Source organism: Phaethon aethereus (genome assembly GCF_964289735.1).
Source record: "Phaethon aethereus genome assembly, chromosome: 4".
In the NCBI taxonomy this organism is placed as follows: domain Eukaryota; kingdom Metazoa; phylum Chordata; class Aves; order Phaethontiformes; family Phaethontidae; genus Phaethon; species Phaethon aethereus.
In genome coordinates, this window is record NC_138578.1 from 67,657,117 (window position 1) to 67,677,083 (window position 19,967).

Below are 19,967 nucleotides of genomic sequence, written 5' to 3' on the forward strand. Positions count from 1 at the left end.
ACTTTTAAAGATTTTTTTCTTAAGGTCAAATGGATGCTTGTAGAATAAGTATTTTATTTGGTATTGTGACTGTCTTGACTTAATCGAGCCGCAAACTCTACTAGCGTTCTTGTAGGCCGCCCTGCCATGCCTTTTCGAAGATAGGGCACCTCATCTTTATTCAACATCACACCAGCTATATCTAAATGAGCCCAGTGAGAGGCAGTCACAAATTCCTTCAGGAATGCAGCAGCTGTGCATGCTCCGCCAGCTCTGTGGGAAGCAGAGAAATTGTATTGTTTCTAAAGCAACATCAACAGCACAAACTTTAAACAAATACACTGACAGAAAGGGGCACATGAAGGTTATTGGTACATCTTACCTGCTGTACTTTCCAATGTTACTCAGATCTGCAAGAGCACAGTCTGTTACTTGTTTTGTGTAATGTTCAAAAAGAGGCATTCTCCAAACTCTGTCTCCTGTCAAAATGCTGGCCTGAAAAAGAAACAGTGACAGCTTTGGCAATTAAAAAACAAACAAACAAACTGCATTTATAAGCCCCAGTATTGTGCATGCTTATTTTTGTTTAGCTTTGATCAGTCTAAAAATCTTCAGCACAATATAATGTTTGCTATTTGAAAATACACTGCAAAACAAAACAGTGAAACCTACTTTTTATGTACTTTAGCACTAAGTCAAAAGGCAAAATCTAAAAATTGCACACTTTTTTTCTTTATTTTTCCCTGTCAACACAAATCCTTCCCTTCAGAGACTTCCTTTAGCCATTGCACTTCAGCCATTCACGAGGCTTCTGAATTTCTGTCTCCGGGTTGTTAAGCAAGATCAATTATCTTTTTAATATGAACTAATTACTGTCGGTAGTCCAGGGCTTATGCATATGCAGTAAAAGTTATCGGAAGATGCTGTAAGTTATCTCACATCCTTGAGATGATATGCATGCTGTTTGCTGTATGATATTAAACCTCACTAAAGACCTAGTAATTAATAGTCAAAATTAATTATTTTCAGTTAAATACAGTACTAACACCATTCCTATGAGATTTCAAAATGTAATAACATACTTTATGCAAATCTAAAAGGTAATAATTTCAGTAAATGCACTAATGTTTCAATAACAACAGCTATTACTGAATTATTAGTATGGTTTAATAGCAGTGCAGATGGCCTACCTCATAAAGGTGAGTCCAAAGCCAAGATGAGTTTGTGAACACTCCAGTCGCAGCAGACCCCAACGCCACATCCATGGCACCTACAGAAACACACCTGCAAGGTTATACAACAAAGGCAAAGGTGGACCTGAGCTATTCCTCTGCATCCTGACTCCCCACAGAACTTTCAATTTTTAATACCCACTATCAGCAATTTTTACAGTCTGCAAAAACTAGAGATTTTAGTACATTTGCATTTTTTAAAGTTTAAACATTGTTGAAACATATATAAAATAGGACAAGAATTCATAAAAATTATATTCTGTGTCTCATGAAACTAGATTTTTCTGTTTTCAGCTTGATGTTTCTTAACAGCATTTCTGATCTACTGTATCCAGCAGTGTCTTCTCAAAAACCAAAAAATCTAAATTTTATTGTTTCTATATAGAATATATAAATTGGAAAAAGTCCACTCACTTATAGACCTCTACAGTATTCCAGGTGATACTTTCCCTTTTGAGAATTTCACTTGCATGGATTTTTGCACAGCATATGTGAATTTACTTTAAATGAAAATAATCCTTATCAAAACACTAAACCACGCCTAAACCAGAGGGATTACATACATATTTATTTATTTATTTGATGCCACAGAACTGCTTCTCTAATGCTAACACTCAGTCCTCAGTGAGATTAAAGAAAAAAAAGTAGTTTAACAACATGATATGTCAAAGAAATTTCTACAGGAGCTCTCCTCCTTCCTGCTTGGTGCCCAAGGATGCCAAACACAGAAAAATCTACAGTGGGAGTAAGCTCCTCCTTCTATCATGCCCTTTATATGGGAATACTTTCAAACAAGCCATCAATCTTAAAATCAGCTTCCCTTCTGTCTTTGGAAATTTTCCGCAGCATTTGAACTGGTAAAACTGATGGAACATAATGTAAAGCGCTAGTAGAGAACGTATAGGAAGATAGTTATTTTGCTTAGCATATTCACTAAACACCACAGTGGACTCCTGTCTGAACTACCCTTCCATGTTTGCTCTCATTTCAGCTGCAGTCACTTCACCCATGACAGATTGTTACTGCAGTTCATGAGATGCATATACAAGGCTGGTTTTAAATTTAAAATTACAGCCTCATTCATATACAACTGTAGAGCTTAAACAGTTAAAGCACATTTTATTATGCCTGAAAGTATGCAAACTGCTTGATTATCTGAAGTTCCTAGAGCAGGAAACAAGAGGTACTTTAGTCAAACTCGTTCTTGGCTCTCCTACTGTCTAGAATCATGGAGACCAGAGCTAGCTCACATAATGGAAGAACTGGTACTGGCTAGGTCAGAGCTCAGGCACCCAGGAAGCTGTTCACAAAGAAGCCATTTTGGCTCCAGCATGGCCAGTGCCATATGGACCCGGCAGGATTCTTCCACACCCACGCCAGTATCTCTGTATCACACAGCCCCAGGAGCTGGGAGGGCTTAGCTCAGAAATGGAAGCACTGGGAAACACTGTGCAGGAATACCAAAGTCTTTGTAGGTTTTTCCCTGCTCTTCTTAGTTCCAGCTCAACTGGGCCAGCCTAACTTCATCTACATTGCTCAGCGTGAACCCTGCATGCCAATACCCTCCCCAGTCCTACAGACACAGTGCCACTATATAAGTTCTTTGAGCATAAACTGTGCTAGCTGTTGTCCTACAATGTGTAAAATCATCTCAATTGCTTTTGAATTCAGGTTGGCTTTATATACATAGTGCAACTAATCCACAGCCCAATTAATAACAGTAACAAAGAACTGCCTTGCAAAAGGAGAATGGAAAGGAGATTGCTTACCTGTTAATGTTGCAGCATTCACAATCGCCCTTGCATTAAAATTGTGGGCATAACAGAGAGCATCAGCTAACAGCAGTCTTCCTTCTGCATCTGTGTTATCTACCTTCAGGTGCAGAATTAGTAAAACCAGATTAACTACTGAAAACATCCCTTTTACTGACTTTTTTTTCTTACATACTATCTTAAATAGCTGTCAGATTGTAAATGCACTGTCACAGGCTCTAGGAACTTCAGATAATCAAAAATGTACTCAAAAACAAAAAAAAAAGAAAGAAATAGTATTGGTATACAGTTATGTTTGTAAAATAAAAGCATATCTGTAGCTGAGGTCAACTCTTCTTTCCCCTTTCAGGGAAAATTCATGATGAATTCTGCAAGATTAACTGCATGACGTGCACTGAGCTACTAGCACTTCCTTGCAAATTTCGCCTTGGCAAGTGAGTATGTGCCCAGTCTTTTCCCTCAAACCAGAGGGCAACTGAACTCAGTTTTGGGAGAACAACCTCAAGGTACTGAAAGGTTCAGCAAGTCAAACGTGGCAGAATGACAGAAATCCGGAGAGAAATATTGATTAAGCCATCTACTTCTGCAGGAAATTAGTAATCTACAGCACAATGACTTTCAGTACCATTTAATCTATTAAATGAGTATGGAACAGTTTGAATTAAATATGAAATATGTATTTTGGGTACTGATTGGGCAAGCTCCTTTGAACCAACAGCCCCTATGACTCAGAGTTCTGATTGTACAGAGCAGCTTGGCAGTGTAAAGACCTTGGTTATGTCAGCAGGAAACTAATACTCTTATGTCTTACTCCAGATAGCAGGGAAGTGTCCCGAAAGGTCTGCTAGAAGCAATTAATATCTTATTCATTCTGACTGAGAACCTGTATTTATGAACATTGTAAAAACCTCTAGTGCTAAAACAAGATTTTCTAGCATGTTCAGCAAATGACCAGACTTTTCAGCTTTTCCTAGCAAGTTATAAAACACGTCTAATCTCGTCAATCTATATTTATGTTTGAAAGAATCCTATTAGCAATTATAATAATAAACAAATATAGCAATTTCTAATTAAGAACTTCTTACATTTTTAAAAACAGTACATTTGCACTGCTTATCTTTTTAAAGGTTCCCTTCAAACATGTACTCTGACTGCAGTCATATAACTTGATGGATTAAACAAATTCACTAAAAGTATTCAAAATCCAAGCTTCACATGCATACCTGTATTGTTTTTCCATTCTTGGCTTTAACTACATCCCCCGGCTTGTTTGCCTTACCACTGGGCATATTTTCACAGAGGGGTGCCAAACCTCAGAGAGAAAAAGAAAAGTGGATTATGTTTCTTTCTCAGAAAAACTTTAGGAAAAAACACTTAGGAAAAACCCAAACACCTCCTTAACAAAACAGTACTATGCTCATCTTGCCTGTTGCGACAGGATAAGGGGTAACGGTTTTAAACTGAAAGAGAGTAGATTTAGACTGGATATAAGGAAGAAATGTTTCACAATGAGGGTGGTGAAACACTGGCACAGGTTGCCCAGAGAGGTGGTAAATGCCCCATCCCTGGAAACATTCCAGGTCAGGTTGGACGGGGCTTTGAGCAACCTGCTCTAGTTGAAGATGTCCCTACTCATGGCAGGAGGGTTGGACTAGATGGCCTTTGAAGGTCCCTTCCACCCCAAACTATTCTATGATTCTATGATCTTTAATTTATGCTCGATATCCAAATTTCCCTGGTTACTGAAAGACACATGGTCCAGTTTTCAATCGGGGAAATTCCTCTGCATGTTGCACCACCACATTCTCTCACCCACACCATTTTACCACTAGTATTTACTTCTACTTTATGCCCAGAGAAGCGAGATCAGAGGAGCAACAAACACCATCTTATGTCTTCCATATAGGAATAATTAGACACATGTAAAGGGATTTCTTTCTTTCTGAAATTAAAAACTTCTCAAATTAACACTCTGAGCCATTCAAGCTCTGCTCATTGTAAATAAACATTATGTAATGTCAAGAGGGGTCCAAGGACTCGCCATAGAACTCCAACCGTAAGAGCAAAGAGAGACAAGCAAAAAATATGGTCAGCATCAAAACTCCAATTATGAATGGGATAATGGGATGAAAGGCACTCCATTCCTAGGGAAAACCTGCTCCTGGCACAAGGAATAAGCAAACTGTGGATCACCACTTTTCAGTGGAATTATGTACACAGACTTTTCCTCCACTGATTTAGCCCTACGCATGGCATACTTTGTCGCGAGGATGTGTTTCGCTGCCCTCTACTGGCTGAAGCATAGAAGTGACTAAAATACTAGTTCCCTGAGAGCCAGGTTCTCAAACATAAAACTTAGCCTAGAATGGATTACATGTCAGCAGCAACTTGTTTTGACACGGTTCCTTAAGCAACTCCTTTAATTTTAGCTATGCAACATTTCTGCAGAAAAAAATAAGCACTGCTTATACTTAAAAATATTATCAGCAGACTGTTTTATTTGTTTGTTGTGGATTTCTGCTGAGCTATTCACCTAAAGAAACAAGAACAGATCCCTCTTCCTGTTCAGCTGTAGCAAACACTCATAGAGGTAGCTCAGCTAACTCCTTTTCATTTTTAATTGCTTTTACAGATATCCACACTCCTCCTTGTAATGAGAGGATCAGGACTTCTGAAAAACCAATTGAATTGGCAATAATTTCTCTCCTAAGATCTAAAAATAATGCCTTCAAGATTTTAATTTGGCATTGTAATATTTTATTCAAGCAAAGCTAGTAATTTTTTTATAAAGAAGTAAAAAAGGAAAAGTGGAGGAAGGGAATGAGAGAAGTAGGTCTGCAAGAGTCCATGACATTACTGTAAGACTGTTAACCACTGGTGATACTAGAAAATTACTGCCTAAACAAAATCTTGTAAAAATAAGATTTCTGGATTCTCTCACACACACACTTACCAATTATGTTAAGAGGTAGATTTAAAGCTGCTGCCGTCACAATGGCTGAACAAACAGTTGCTGCCCCTCCCATATCTGCTCTCATTGCATCCATACCTGATGAGGGCTTCAATGAAATGCCACCACTGGAACAAACAGCACGAGTATCAGCCAACACGTAGGAGTTCGATGTTGCATATGTTTATAATATCTGTCCATCAGTATGTTTTAGCACCAAATACCAGTAAATGCTAGACTTGGCATTATCAAGTATTCCTGCAACACCCTAGGACGCATACCACAAGGAAGGTCTCTGGGTTTTCATTGCAGATAAAATATGTCCCTGCGTTATTTCTTCATAATTAGGATGCCATAAAAGCCTAGGTAATCTGCAGCAGACTAACTCAATGGTCTTCACAACAGCAGAAGTGCACAAAACAAGAATCAAATAGTACACTTGATAAAAATCAGCATATGGAAGAGAAACAGACTGATGAATTCTTCAGTAGTTATGTGACATGAAAAGCAGTTACAAGGAACTGCTGTGAAGTATGAACTGTTTTTTCCTTAAGCATGACCTTGATGTCCAGTGACAGACTGCAATTCTAAACATGTAAATTCTTCATCCAGAGGTTTGCTCAGGACAAAAAAGAAGAAATAGCACGTCCTCTGTTTTCTTTCCCCCGAATTTCCATTTCTCCCTTAGAAGACAAGGGCATGTCAATGCCTATTTAGTCCTAACACTGAAGCTTGTCTTAGCCCCAGGAAGGGCAGCACCATCTACTATATAAGGCAAGTTCACTGGAATGGCATTAGAAGATGCACTGTGCAAAGAAAAATCATCTCCCCATTGAACATGAAGTAGGAAGGCATTTTCCCCCCTCTAGTCATTAAAATATTAGCATACATACCTGTCAAATGTAACTCCTTTTCCTACAAATACCAGCGGGGAGTCATTTGTATTAGCACCACCTAAATAGTGAATTTCCAGAAAGATGGGAGGTTCAGCTGAACCCTTAGCTACACTCAGGAATGCTCCCATCTGTTGTGTTGCTATCCAAGACTCCGGTCTGGAATAGAAGTAAGTATTAATTCTTTTTGTAATTGGACACTTTGACCAAGGTAATTTTGTTTGTTTTTAAGAGATCATAATTCTTGAAGGTTCATACAGAAACTATTAATTTCTTTTAGTTAGTTATTTTGGAAACTGTCATTTAAATCCAACCATTATTACTTTTTTTGCAAAACAGAAAAATTCTTCCTTAAAGTTACTGCTTGGTTTTTGTTTTGCCTTGTTTTAAAAACCAAACAAACAAAACAACAAAAACATCTACACTTTCTGCATCGGAAATATTAAACCTTCGTTTGCATGTGAGGCTGTAGTCTCTGAAGGGATATGAAGTAACAATATTGCAGCAAGTTACAGTTTAGCCTTCTGCTATCAAGATGGTTAACTGTAGGCAAAAGTGATTTCCCTCAGTCCTTTGCTTTTCAGCAAAACAGCCTCCAACACTTGCACAACCAGTTAGTCCATTTCCACCAAAATGCAGTAACTAGAAATTCAGAGGCAACAAGCATTAGCTGTGCAAACTCAGTTGCAAGGGCTTTTATGGCTCAATCTCAACACTTTTAAAAGCTTAAAAAAAAGCCCCAACAGTACCAGCAATAAATAGAGGATGTTTATTTACCACATCCAAACAAAAAAGCAAACGTATGCATAAAACCCACTTGGGAAGAAAAGAAAAGGTGTTAGAAAATAGGTACCTAGTATTTGTCCCCTATTCACCGAGTCTTTATCAGGCTTCCTTTCACAGCACGTGTTAATTAAGCAGTGATTGACTGCATGACTAATTGACATTTAATCATTTTACTGTGTCACAATATCTTGCTTACTCTGCAAACTTGAAGCTCACCTTCTAATACTGAGTAGCTGAGAGTCTGGGCACCCTCGTACCTTTTTGCCAAACACCTCCCCTGCTTTTGTCATTTGAAGCGGCACAGTGAAAATGAGAGCACGCTGCATATTTGAATAGCCTAGAAGGTATCGTACCCTGTCGAGGAATCATTCCAACGGAGTTTACCTTATATGGACCTTCACGTTGCTGAAACTTCTGAGCTTCTGTTCAATATGTTCGGCAAATTTGATTGGAGTGATATAATTAGCTGGAGCCTCCATAAGGTACCGAGCGAGGTTCTGACCCTCAGCGTAGATAATACCTTTTTGCCAGGCTTCACTTTCAGCACTAAACAACCACCATACAATAATCAGGATCAAACATTTGCAAAAGTAAGATGACAGCACCCATCTGTTCTCTCCTGCTTGAAAATGTGATTATCATTAATTTGGGGTAATTAAGAGTATCATAGTAATCTTACTACAAGGAGTTTAGGATAATATCTAAAGGTGCATCTAGTCTATTAGCTCATCTCTTGTCAGTGCCAAATGCTTCACAGAAAGCTAGAAGAATCCTAGAGCAGACAGATGTAAAATTATCTGCTCAATACATTAGGTGTTGTCCTAATACTTACTAGTCAGAGATTGGCTTAAATCCTTAAGCACAAGGTTTAATATCACTTCCAAAATTTGTAATTGCATTAATTGTAACAGCCCTGAAAGTTTTGATTTACCATATAAAGCCTCCAATTCTGTTTTTCACTTTACTGATTATGTGGTAAGAGTGGAATTTGGATCTCATTTCACTGACAAATGAAAGAGCTGCCTGCATCGGAAATGGGGATGTCTCTCTGGTTGCTTTGCAACACTACCAGTACAAAACCTTTAATTTTACTGAGACAGAATTGAAAGACTTATTTGCTTTGTAAGATATCAAAGCAGGGCATTAAGCTGGATTCCACCTCTCAAAAGAGCAACACAGTGAAGGAGGAATCCAAGACGAATACAGAAACATTGCCCAGATACAAAGGGATGGAATTAAGACAACAAATCTCAGCAGACACTGAAACTGGCAAGAAGTGGGAAAGGCAACAAGAGGACTTCAACAGGTACATCATCAGCAAAAGGAAGGTCAGGAATAATGCTGTCCCATTGCAGGCAATCTACTGAACACTGGAAACACTGAAGTTCTCAATGCCTGCTTTGCCTCAGTCTTAACAATCATTAGGCCTGCTTCAAGATTCCCCAGTTCTTTGTACTTAGTAACTGAGTTTGAGGGAAGAAAGGTACTACCCATGGCAGAGGAAGATAGACTTAGGACTGCTTCAGGAAGCTGGACATACACAAGTCCTTGGTAGCAGGCAGAATACATCTGAGGATGCTGAGGGAGCTGGGTGGCATCATTGCAAGTTTGATCTCTTCCAGTTTGAAAGGTCATGGTAACTGAATGTCCTTTCCTAGTCATCAGGGACCACAAGTCCCCCTCTCCAAGAATGGCAAGGAGGATATAGGGAACTACAAGCCAGTTATCCTAGACTAAATCCCCTAAAAGTTTACGGAGAAAGTCATCTTGGAAGCCATTTCCAAGTACATGAAAGACAAGATGGTCACTGGGAACAGTCATTATACATTTACTTGGGGCAAATCATTCCTGACCAACTTGACTGACTTTTATGATGACCAGGTTGGCACAGAGGACCACAGTGGATGTCATTCATCTTGGCTTTAGCAAGGTTTTCACGTAGAATCCTTGCAAATTAAGAAAACATGAACTGGAGAGGTAGCCTACAAAACGGGGGAAAAACTGTTGGGCTCAGAAGATGGCAGACAGCAGCTGAACGGTCTAGCTGGCAGTTAGTTATGTGTGGCATTTCTTGAGGGTTGATACCCTCAACATGGACTATGAAATGCACCCTCAGAAGATCATGGACAGCATTGCATTGTGGGGAGCAGCTGAAATGGGGAAGGCAGAGCCACCATTCATAGGGGCCTTGACAAGCTGGAGAAATGCACCAAAGGGAACACCATGAAGGTTAACAAAGACTGGTGTAAAGTCCTGTACCTGCAACAGAAAAGCTCTATGCAACAGTCAGGCTGGACACTGACAAGGCAGAAAGCGACACTGCAGAAAAGAACCTGGGGATTCTGGTGGATGAGTTGAACAGGAATAAGCAGCACGTTACTGCAGTGACAGAGGCCAACCATGTACTGGGCTGGATTAGAGCATAGCCAGCATGTTAAGGGAAATAATTATTTACCTCCTTGGCACTTGTGAGGTTGCATCTAGCTATGTCTGCTTTTGAATTCCTGAATATAAAACCAATACTGAGAAACTCAAGAAAGTCCAAAGAAGAGCCCCTAAGAGGGGTAGGGAGCTGGAGAACATGAGGAAAAGCTAAGAGAATTGGGTTTGTTTCACCTATAGAAGAAAAATTTAGGAAAGACATATTTGCAGTCTTTCCTCTGCCCTTAAATAGGGTTTATAGAGAAGATGAAGACAGACACATCTCAGAGCTGCACAGTAAGAGAGTAAGAGACAATGGCCTCAAGATTCAACAAGGGAAACTGCAATAGGACATAAAGAAAAAGAATTTCACCATGAGTGTAGTTCAGCACTAGAACAGATGGCCCACTGAGGCTGTGGAACTTCCATCTCAGGAGATTTTCAAAACTGGACTAGACAAAGGCCTGATCAAGCTTTGAAGTTGTACGTAACTTCCAGATTATTCCTAATCCAAGTTGGAGCTGGACTAGATGACCTCCAGAGGTCCTTTCTAACCTAAAGTACGTAAATAACTTTGTGTCATAAATGGTCATAGGACCATCTATGTTTTCAGGAAATGTTTATTTAATATAAATATGATCTGCTCCAAAACTATGTGCTGTGTTACAAAATGGAAAGAGCATTGCATGTAGCTTATGACCACATGCTTACATTGAGAGGTGTTTATTTTATTTCACCAACCTCCTCATAAGGAAGGACTTGTTCCTGTACGAAGAACATACGGGAAATACCTTTCCTCTGCGTGACAGAATATCCTGTATGGAAGGTACAAATTCCACTCTGATACATTAAAAGGGTATTATTAAAACTTTGTTCTGGAACCAAAAGCTCTGATATCACTTTCTGCTCTCAAGTAACAGTGATGTCTATTTAGAGGCCAGAAGCACCCAAGCTTCTCTTCTTGCATTATATTCTGTGAAAGAAAATAGCATGGTCTGGTGTCAATTAGCATTCCCTTATTCTGAAAAGGATTTATTAATTTATGGAGTCTGAAATACCTCTGCTCCACAATTTTGGCATGCAGTATCAACAGAAGTCCTTTTACGTCACAACTATGCTTCAAGTAATTTTTTACCTTTGTTTTTATCCTGGGCTTTCTTTTCTATGAAGCAGCATTTCTTTACACTTAACCTCAGAACATGGCATACTACCAGAACCCACGGAGCAAACACTATAAGTATAGTTGAGATGTAAAATACTTCAAGAAATTCAAAATAGGAAGAGTTAAGAGGGATACTGCTGCTAGGCCTCTTCTTTCAGTTTTGTGTTTTTCTCATGCAGAAGCATGCACAGAGTTTTATAAATAAACAAAGAAACAAACAGACAAATAAATAGGCAAGCTTCCCATTTGCTATCACCTTCCATGAAGCTGAGGAGTAACTACCGGTTTCTTTTTTTGCTTCAGCTCGTTATATTCATGCAATCCAAGGACAGCGCCTTCTGCAGCTGCTTGAGCATCTCCACAGGGGTCTACTTCAACACAAGGGATCTCCAGATCTTGGATCTGCCTACAACCAACTGAAAAATACAGTACAGAACTGGTAGGCTGAGTATTGCCCAGAACGCAAAACAGGCACCTGAGATCATCAATATCACATTTCAAGGAAAAAAATAATTTTAACTCAAGATATCCGAGTTGATAAGTAAATTGACTAAAAAGATCACACAGTAGAATAATTAAAAATGCTACTGACCATATACTGACAAATTTTGACTAAAAATACCACTTGATGAACTGTAATGATTAAGACATTTTACAAAAATAAAAAGGAAAGTCCACAGTTGTTCCAATTCCTTTAAGCTCACTCTTTATCAAAGAAAAGCTCGATCACTCTGGAGTGCTATGGATTATGACTACAGGTATCAGAAATTTGCTGTAATTTAGTTTTTTGCTAAGAATATGACTGCTCTTTTCTTTCAAATTAATTTATACAGACTTTTATAAACACACAAACAAAAAATATTCCATAAATTATATTTTGTACCCAAATAATTTAACAAAGTTTTGGCAGTCGGCAAAACAACACAGGCTAGCACTTTGGACATACAGCTCATACCAGTCTCAAATTATAAACTCTGTGGCAAGAACTTTTTTTGTTCTTGTTTTATACACACTTAGATGCAGCAGTTATCCTTGATTAAGATAAAGAGGCCTCCTCTGTCTAGGACAGATAACATACTGACTCATACTACCGATGTTGTGAAAGATACCAGTTTATAACACAGTATCTCAGTTACAGACTAAGTGGGAAAAGTAAATATATGTGCATACTTAAGTCCAGCATGAGCATAGAGTGAATCTGTGATGCTCTCAGGCTTCAAAACGGTAGTAATTAAACAAGTGCCTTTTCAATATCACACTGTTTAGGAAAGTTATTTTGTATAAATAACTGGAGTTACCTGTCTGCAGATTGATTTACATGCCCTGTAACTCCTTCCTCACTAAGGAAGTAAATGCACTTACCAAACCATGCAGTAGGTTTTGCATTTCAAAAGAAAATCATATCTAGACTCACTCTTCAAAAGTGGAACATGCTGCATCATTGTAATGATTTTATAGACAAAATGCTTAAGAAAATTTAAAAATAGTTAACCTGCAACAGCTGCACGGATATTTTCTTTGCCTTCATTCCAGTTTTCTTGGTCATTTACTCCAGCATTCTTCTTACCCAAGCCAACTACAACCACACTCGGAAAGTCCTAGATGAAGCCGACACACAGATGGATTTACTTTCCTCATTGTTACAGCCACAGCAGAGAGTTGTTAAAAAGACCTTACTTTCCAAATCAAGCCAAGCACTAAATGCATTAAAATACATTCAGTACTTTCTCTACGTTGCGCACATTTCTACATTAAGAGTGCCGATATGGTGCCACTGTCTTGCACTCCCAATCATTTGCCACAGGCATGCAACCAGTTTTTCTGTTGTCCTGTTAATAGTTAATTATGTGTATTGCAGTGGATAGGGCTTTATGCTCAACACATAGCAAACCTGATACTCCTAAGGGCAAGTCTAAGAGTCCTTTGAAAGCAGCTGCAACAAAGACCAGAACTGAGCTGGAGAAGCGTAACCTTTTTTGGCACAGTACTATGTTCAAGGAAATAAAATCACTTCAAAGGCTGAACCTATTAGCTCAGCTCAGGAGCTGAGCTGGCATGATTTGTCAGGTAACAAACCAAAGCTGCACAGAGGTACACAGCTCCAGAGCTTAGGAAAGCAACGTAGCACAGCAGACTAAATGCTTGCCTTATAAGCTGCAAGTAGAAGGCAAAAAGGAAGAAATAACAAAGATTACAGGAGCCTTTTATGAATTAAGTCAAATTAGTACGAAATTCAAGGATATATATGTGAACAGACTTCCCATTGGTCTGGAGGAAAACTGAAGTTAATCTTGGGCTTTCCCTTCCATCACAAATAGATACTCTGCCAGATTCTAACAATCAACTTTCAAACTGCTACACTGTAGTAAAGTCTTTTAGACCACAAGATGCTGAAACTAGTGCTAGCTTTCCAGATGATCGTGATTCAAGTTAACCTTTTTTTAGTTATCATTATTTTACACACTTAGAAGAGTGCGTAAGGCCAAATTCTACTGCCTTCTCTTGCAGAGATTTGCTACTCACTTCAGAGGCCATCCTGTGTGCAGAACTGGGATAATGGGACCTTCAGTGGATTCAACTTCCAGGAAAATTTCTAAGAGCCTTTCTACTGAGTCCAGTCTCACCTGTCTGGGGTCTCCACACAGGAATTTATACATGGTAGGCAATACTCACTATAAATTGATTTAATATAAATAACCCTAATGCAAGATTTGGTAACTTACATGGGGACATCTAGCATCATATTACATATCTGTCTAGCCTATAGCTACTACACCAAAAAAAGCACCATATTTGCCAGCTCCATGTAGGTGTATGAGATGTATTAGGGCTTCTCAAATGGCACCAAAAGTGTGATTTTAAGCAGATGAATTGCCATCTCATACCCTTGCGATATATCACGTCTGTGCAGACAAAAGTCCTGCCTGAAAAACAGTCCCACATCTTGTTTTCAGAGGTTTCAAACACAAGACCTTAAAACCTCTGATTACAGCCTACGATGGGACTACCTTGTTAGAACTGTCATGTCTGGAAGGCCTTTGCACATATCTGTACACGCCTACGTGTACTTACTCCTCCAGAACACAGAGGGCACAGTAGAAGCCTGATCCAAAACTGTTGTGCTTCAGCTCATTCAGGAAGCAGTTATTCAGAGCACCACACCTTTGGAGCAGACTCGTTTATATCTTCTCAATTTGCAGCATAGTGGAGAGAGCACAGGATTGTGCAAAAGGCCATGCAAACATGGGCTGAACAGAAGGTTTCAATAAGAAACACAGCTTTTATTGAGAGGGGTGAGGGGAGGAAGAAGGGCAGAGCATTTATACAAGCACAGCAGCGAACTCAGCTTAAAATAAGATGTCAGGGCAAACCTCACATGTCAGTCAATACATACTCGAAAAGGCAAAGTTCGTACCTGATGCAAGCCATGGAATATGTGTGTTTTGCCTTTCTTCAAAGGTGGCCCACATCTAGGACACAAAAAGATTCTTTCAATAAAGAAGTCCATATTGGTGATAAATCTGATGGTACTCCCACTGTGTGGTCCACTCCACAACCACACAGTGCTCTTCAATACTGTACTGGGACACTTGGCTCAGTGCTGATTCACAGAAATCATGCTCCCATGAACATTTGTTCCCCAGTTATCATGTTCCCATGAACATGTGCCCCAGTTCCCATGAACGTTTTGCATGTTTCCTCAGTGGCTTCGTTTTTCCACAGGAGTTCCTCTCCAAGCTGCTTGGCCTGGTAGAAGCAAATACCAGCCTGAAAAGTGGTCTGGATACAAACATTAATAATGATAAAAAAATATCATTCTTACTGGTGTTGGAAGTTTCTTTAATTCATTTCAGAAGCTTGTCACACACTTACAGGGACAGAAGTTCTCTCAGCTTTCCAGACACAAGCCTATCAAAAGCATCTCCTGCACTAGTGAAGTGGGCAGCACCTTCATCCTTTTCACTTGAGTAGATTCCCAGAACAAGACCCTAAAAAAGGGACGTGCATTAATGGAAACAACAGGAAATTCAGAGACCCATCCAAAAGACAAGCAGCACACCGTTCAGACCATAGCTACTGCTGTATATATTAATCTCAGTTTATGCATTTATCTAATGTGATACACACAGTGACACTTTGGTAAACCGGGGTAAACTACCCTGAAGCGCAAAAAAGAAATTAGATACAGTATAACTAAAGTCATAATAACTTTGCCTAACACATAAGAGACAAAAACTCTGTCAATCTGTAATTTTAAGTACAAAAGAGCTTTCTTCCCCACCCTCCTCCCCCCAAATGCAGATCCCCAGCCAGCTGCGCCCCAGGAGAGGCACAGGCAGCAGCACCGCTGGCAGGGCAGCGGGTGCCGGGGCAGAAGGCGGCTCTGAACTCCCCCAGGGCTCGGCCCCGGCGCGGCCCCGCCAAGGTACGGCGCCCAGCCCAGCCCCAGGCTGGAGCCGGGGGGCACACGGCGACCCCGAGCTGGGCGCCGGGAGGCTCAGCCAGGAGCTGCGGAAGCGAGCAGGAGGAAGGAACTCCCTCCTCCCCACGCAGCCCCCGCCGCCTCCTGCCTCGGTTCACCCACCCTCTCACCTTCCCGCCCGCCTCGCGGCCGTAGCCCCGCGGCGAGCAGCCGCGGGCCAGGGGCAGATCCCGGCCGAGGCGGCGTGCAGCCAGCCGCCGCACCGCAGGCAGCAGCATGGCCGGCGAGCCGCCCTCTAACCCTGGCGCGCCGATGGCCTCATCAGCCCGCGCCCCGCCGGGCGGGCGGGGCCGGCGGAGGGGCGGGGAGGGGGGCGGCGAGCGGTGCGGTGCGGCGGCGCCAGCGGCGGGGCGGAGGCGGTGTTTCGTTGTGGGCTCGTGTGTCAGCTGCTGTGCCGCAAGGAACGGCGGCGGCTCGGTTTGGCAGCCGATCGTTGCCCTCGAGGTTTGCGCTAGGTAAGCATTCGCACGTGCCGCTGAGGATGACGCAGCTTCTCTTGTGGGCTTATCACACAGACTTTAAGTAAAGGCAGTCGTGCTATGCATACAGTATATGTTACTTGCACACTGAAGATAAAAATGTAAATTGTTTATAAAATGCAAAAGAAGTGTCCTATTGCAAATGCTGAGACAACAAATTCACATTATTTCCCATGTAGGACAGTGGTTCACTGCTATAATATTTCTGTCTGGCAAGAGTTCATTAAGTTCTAAGAAAAAGCAATAACAATCCCAGAATGAAATTTAAAATAAAAAAAAAAAAAGGGAAAATGTAGTAAGTGAAAATAAAAGGCCAATAAGAATGACTGCAGTTGGATTTTTTCAGGAAATTTCACACTAGAATACTAGGTCATCAGTGTAATATCAGACATAGATTTATGCTTCTCTGGCAAAAGCACTGTATGGAAAAGCAGTGGCTGAAGTTTGCTGATATTTATTGTACTATCAGTATGAAGAACCAGAGTTTCAGTGGCACTGAACATGCATTGGCTTTTAATGTCAAGTGATCCAGCATTTTTTTGCGCTTTTTTTTTCCTTCAGAAATGTGAAACACAGATTATAAGTAATTCACTTTTATATGTGAGAATCTGACACTTTATGACACTATGTATAACAATTAGTTTGCTTTTCCGTGCATCTGTAACCCAGATTAACACTGCTAAATCGGCAGAACATGATGAAGAAGGGTAGCTGGGTCTGTTCTTCTCTAACAATATATTGCAGTTCCCACCTAAGCACTTTTTCCACTAAGTGGTATAGAGAAACATAACATGTCTTATGTGTGGGGTTTGCATGGCAAGGTTTTAGTAGCAGGGGGGCTGCAGGGGTGGCTTCTGTGAGAAGCTGCCAGAAGCTTCCCCTATGTCCAACAGAGCCAATGCCAGCCGGCTCCAAGATGGACCCACCACTGGCCAAGGCCAAGCCCATAATGATGGTGGTAGCGCTTCTGGGGTAACATAGTTAAGAAGGGGAAAAAAAGGGCACGCAGCAATTGCAGCTGGAGGGAAGACTGAGAATATGTGAGAGCAACAACTCTGCAGCCCCCCCGGTCAGAGCAGCAGGAGGGGCAGGAGGGGCTCCAGGCACCGGAGCAGAGGTTTCCTGGCAGCCCCTGGGGAAGCCCACGGGGAGGCCGGCTGTGCCCCTGCGGCCATGGAGCTCCATGGGGGAGCAGATCTCCACCCGCACCCGGGGAGGGCCCCACGCCGGAGCAGGGGGATGCCCGAAGGAGGCCGTGACCCCATGGGCAGCCCGCGCTGGGGCCGGCTCCTGGCAGGACCTGTGGCGCCGTGGAGAGACCAGCCCAGGCTGGAGCAGGTTTGCTGGCAGGACCTGGGACCCCGCGGGGACCCAGGCTGGAGCAGCCTGTTCCTGAAGGACGGCACCCATGGGGGAACCCAGCCTGGAGCAGTTCATGAAGAACTGCAGCCTGTGGGAAGGACTCATGTTGGAGAAGTTGGCGTAGAACTGTCTCCCGTGGGAGGGACCCCAGGCTGGAGCAGGGCAGAGTGTGAGGAGTCCTCCCCTGAGGAGGAAGGAGCAGCAGAGACAACGCGTGATGAACTGACCACAACCCCCATTCCCCATCCCCCTGCGCTGCTCGGGGCGGGGATGGAGGGAGAGAAAATTGTGAGTGAAGCTGAGCCCGGGAAGAAGGGAGGGGTGTGAGGAAGGTGTTTTAGGATTTAGTTTTAGTTCTCATTACACTATTCTAATTTTGATTGGCAATAAATTAAATTAATTTCCCCAAGTTGAGTCTGTTTCACCTGTGATGGTAATTGCTGAATGATCTCTCCCCATCCTTATCTTGACCCACGAGCTTTCTCTCCCCTGTCCAGCTGAGGAGTGACAGAGTGGCTTTGGTGGGCACCTGGTGTCCAGCCTGGCTCAACCCACCACATCTTACTAAGGAAAGCGGCACTCAGAGATAAGGACTGAGGGAAATTGCCTCCATTTTGATTTATCTTATAAAATGACATTTTTTAACATTAAATCATAACTATTTAAAGAATCAAAGTGGAAACTAGTTTTTAGCTTCATTTATTTTGCAGAGGCTCTTAGATACAATGAATGGTTTCTCAGTTCTTTGAAGAATGGCTCCATAGCTTCTCTGCATCCTGCATGGAGCTTCTTTTTATTCTGCATGTGCAAATTAAGCGGGTATTTTCAGGGTATATGAAGTTGTCTTTGATTTTATGAAAAAACAGGATTTGACCCATAATCTCTTCAAAGTTCTGGGCAGATATTCCTCATACATGTTCTCATTTGGGATTTCAGATCTTCCAAAGTAAAAAGTACCCCCGAAGAAGTCTTTATTTCCACATGTTGAGCATTCGTATGATCAGATATGCTCTGTGAAGTCTAACTAAAATGAAAATGTGTAAATAGAGTAGGTCACACATATCGAGTTCCCATTTTTTGAAATTATTTGATAATGTAGAAGGGAAAGCTGAAAAGGTCTGAGTGATAGACTTACCTACTGTTAGCCTTTAGGTGTGCTTTGTAATTGTACATCTTAAGTATGGGTGATTGCATTTAACCTTTCTTTCCCAGACGGAATTTCCCAGGGCAAATATTCTATGCATTGTCCCATCAGTGTGTCTTGGCAGTGCTTAAACTGAGACAACCTGTGCAGCTGAAAGGTTAGTTTAGCCTTGTATCTGTTTTGTTTCATTTAGTTCATGCATGGTAATACTTCTGATCACTCTAAAGTGAACAGAAAATACTGTTTTCTCACAAGTTACAAAGTAGTCGTTGGGTGATAATGTTATTTGGTCATTCAACTCATGCAGCTACAATATCCCACCATAATACTTCATACATCTGCTGTGAGAAACCTTTTGGACCGTTACTGCGGAGTGTGCTTCATTGTTGAGTAGATTCAAAACAAGAAATTAAAAAACTGATCAGCTTAGCTATTCCTCTTTATTTATACAGCATACTCTAATGGTTCTTCCAGAGCTCCTGTGACCTACGTAGGAATCCAGTCCAACAAATCTTTAATCTTGTCCTTACCTAAGTAGTCCCACAGCTCTTACTCAATAACTAGTTTGGGGTGGGGGGCATTAAGCAGTTCATTAGCAATATGAACAATACAGTGTAATACACGCATCCTAGTACTACTGAAAAGCATTTCTGAAGCAATTGCTCTATATGGAAGATTGTAAAATCGGCTTCCTTTTCACTTCCTAAAGAGAATTCTATTTAGTAAAGGCTTAGTTACATGTTACAATAGAATTCTTTCTGTACAACAACTACTTCTAAATTATATGGTCATAGAACAATTACAAATATTTAATTTTCTATATGTGTAATTATACTGCAGTTTAAGGTCTTCTATTTCAGAACCACTCAGAATTTTCTGGGAGGTGAAGGTGGTGGTACCACAGAGGCCTCTGTAGACAGTTTTCTGGACAGTACTGTGCTGCTACCACTGAAGGCACATCCATTGGTTGTTTGCTGCCTATCCACATACCAGGTATCGCGTCATCTTCCTGGAGACGCGGCCCGGGATAGAGACTGCGTGAATGCACTAGTAAAATTAGAAGAACAGTGAAGTAAGTGGGTGGTATAAATGAGGAGTCACTTTTTCTGCCTTATTGAGTATCCTTTATGCTAAAATGGTAACAGTGCTCTAGCTGCATCTTAAATTTTTATGGGTCTTTTAAAAAAAAAGTTTTAGTGCTCTTAGCAAAAAAGTGTCTAACACTGTCTTGAAGAAGACCAATTATTGGGGCCTATTGCAGAAGCACCCTCACAAATTTCTGCTTCATTCATAATCCTGCTAAA

The 19,967-nt window shown here is 41.2% G+C and overlaps 1 protein-coding gene across 1 annotated transcript; it reads right to left on the reverse strand.

Moving 5' to 3' along the window:
* Positions 1 to 11: 11 nt before the first annotated feature.
* On the reverse strand, positions 12 to 15,940 carry LAP3 (leucine aminopeptidase 3; the record flags this gene model as incomplete). Its single annotated transcript, XM_081999590.1, is given in 14 exon segments — positions 12 to 252; positions 362 to 474; positions 1,170 to 1,249; positions 2,981 to 3,083; positions 4,207 to 4,295; positions 5,937 to 6,061; positions 6,827 to 6,985; positions 7,997 to 8,158; positions 11,452 to 11,611; positions 12,688 to 12,793; positions 14,611 to 14,665; positions 15,069 to 15,184; positions 15,789 to 15,917; positions 15,920 to 15,940. Coding segments are annotated over 14 exon segments (1,617 nt in total). The 3' UTR covers positions 12 to 53.
* Positions 15,941 to 19,967: the final 4,027 nt, after the last annotated feature.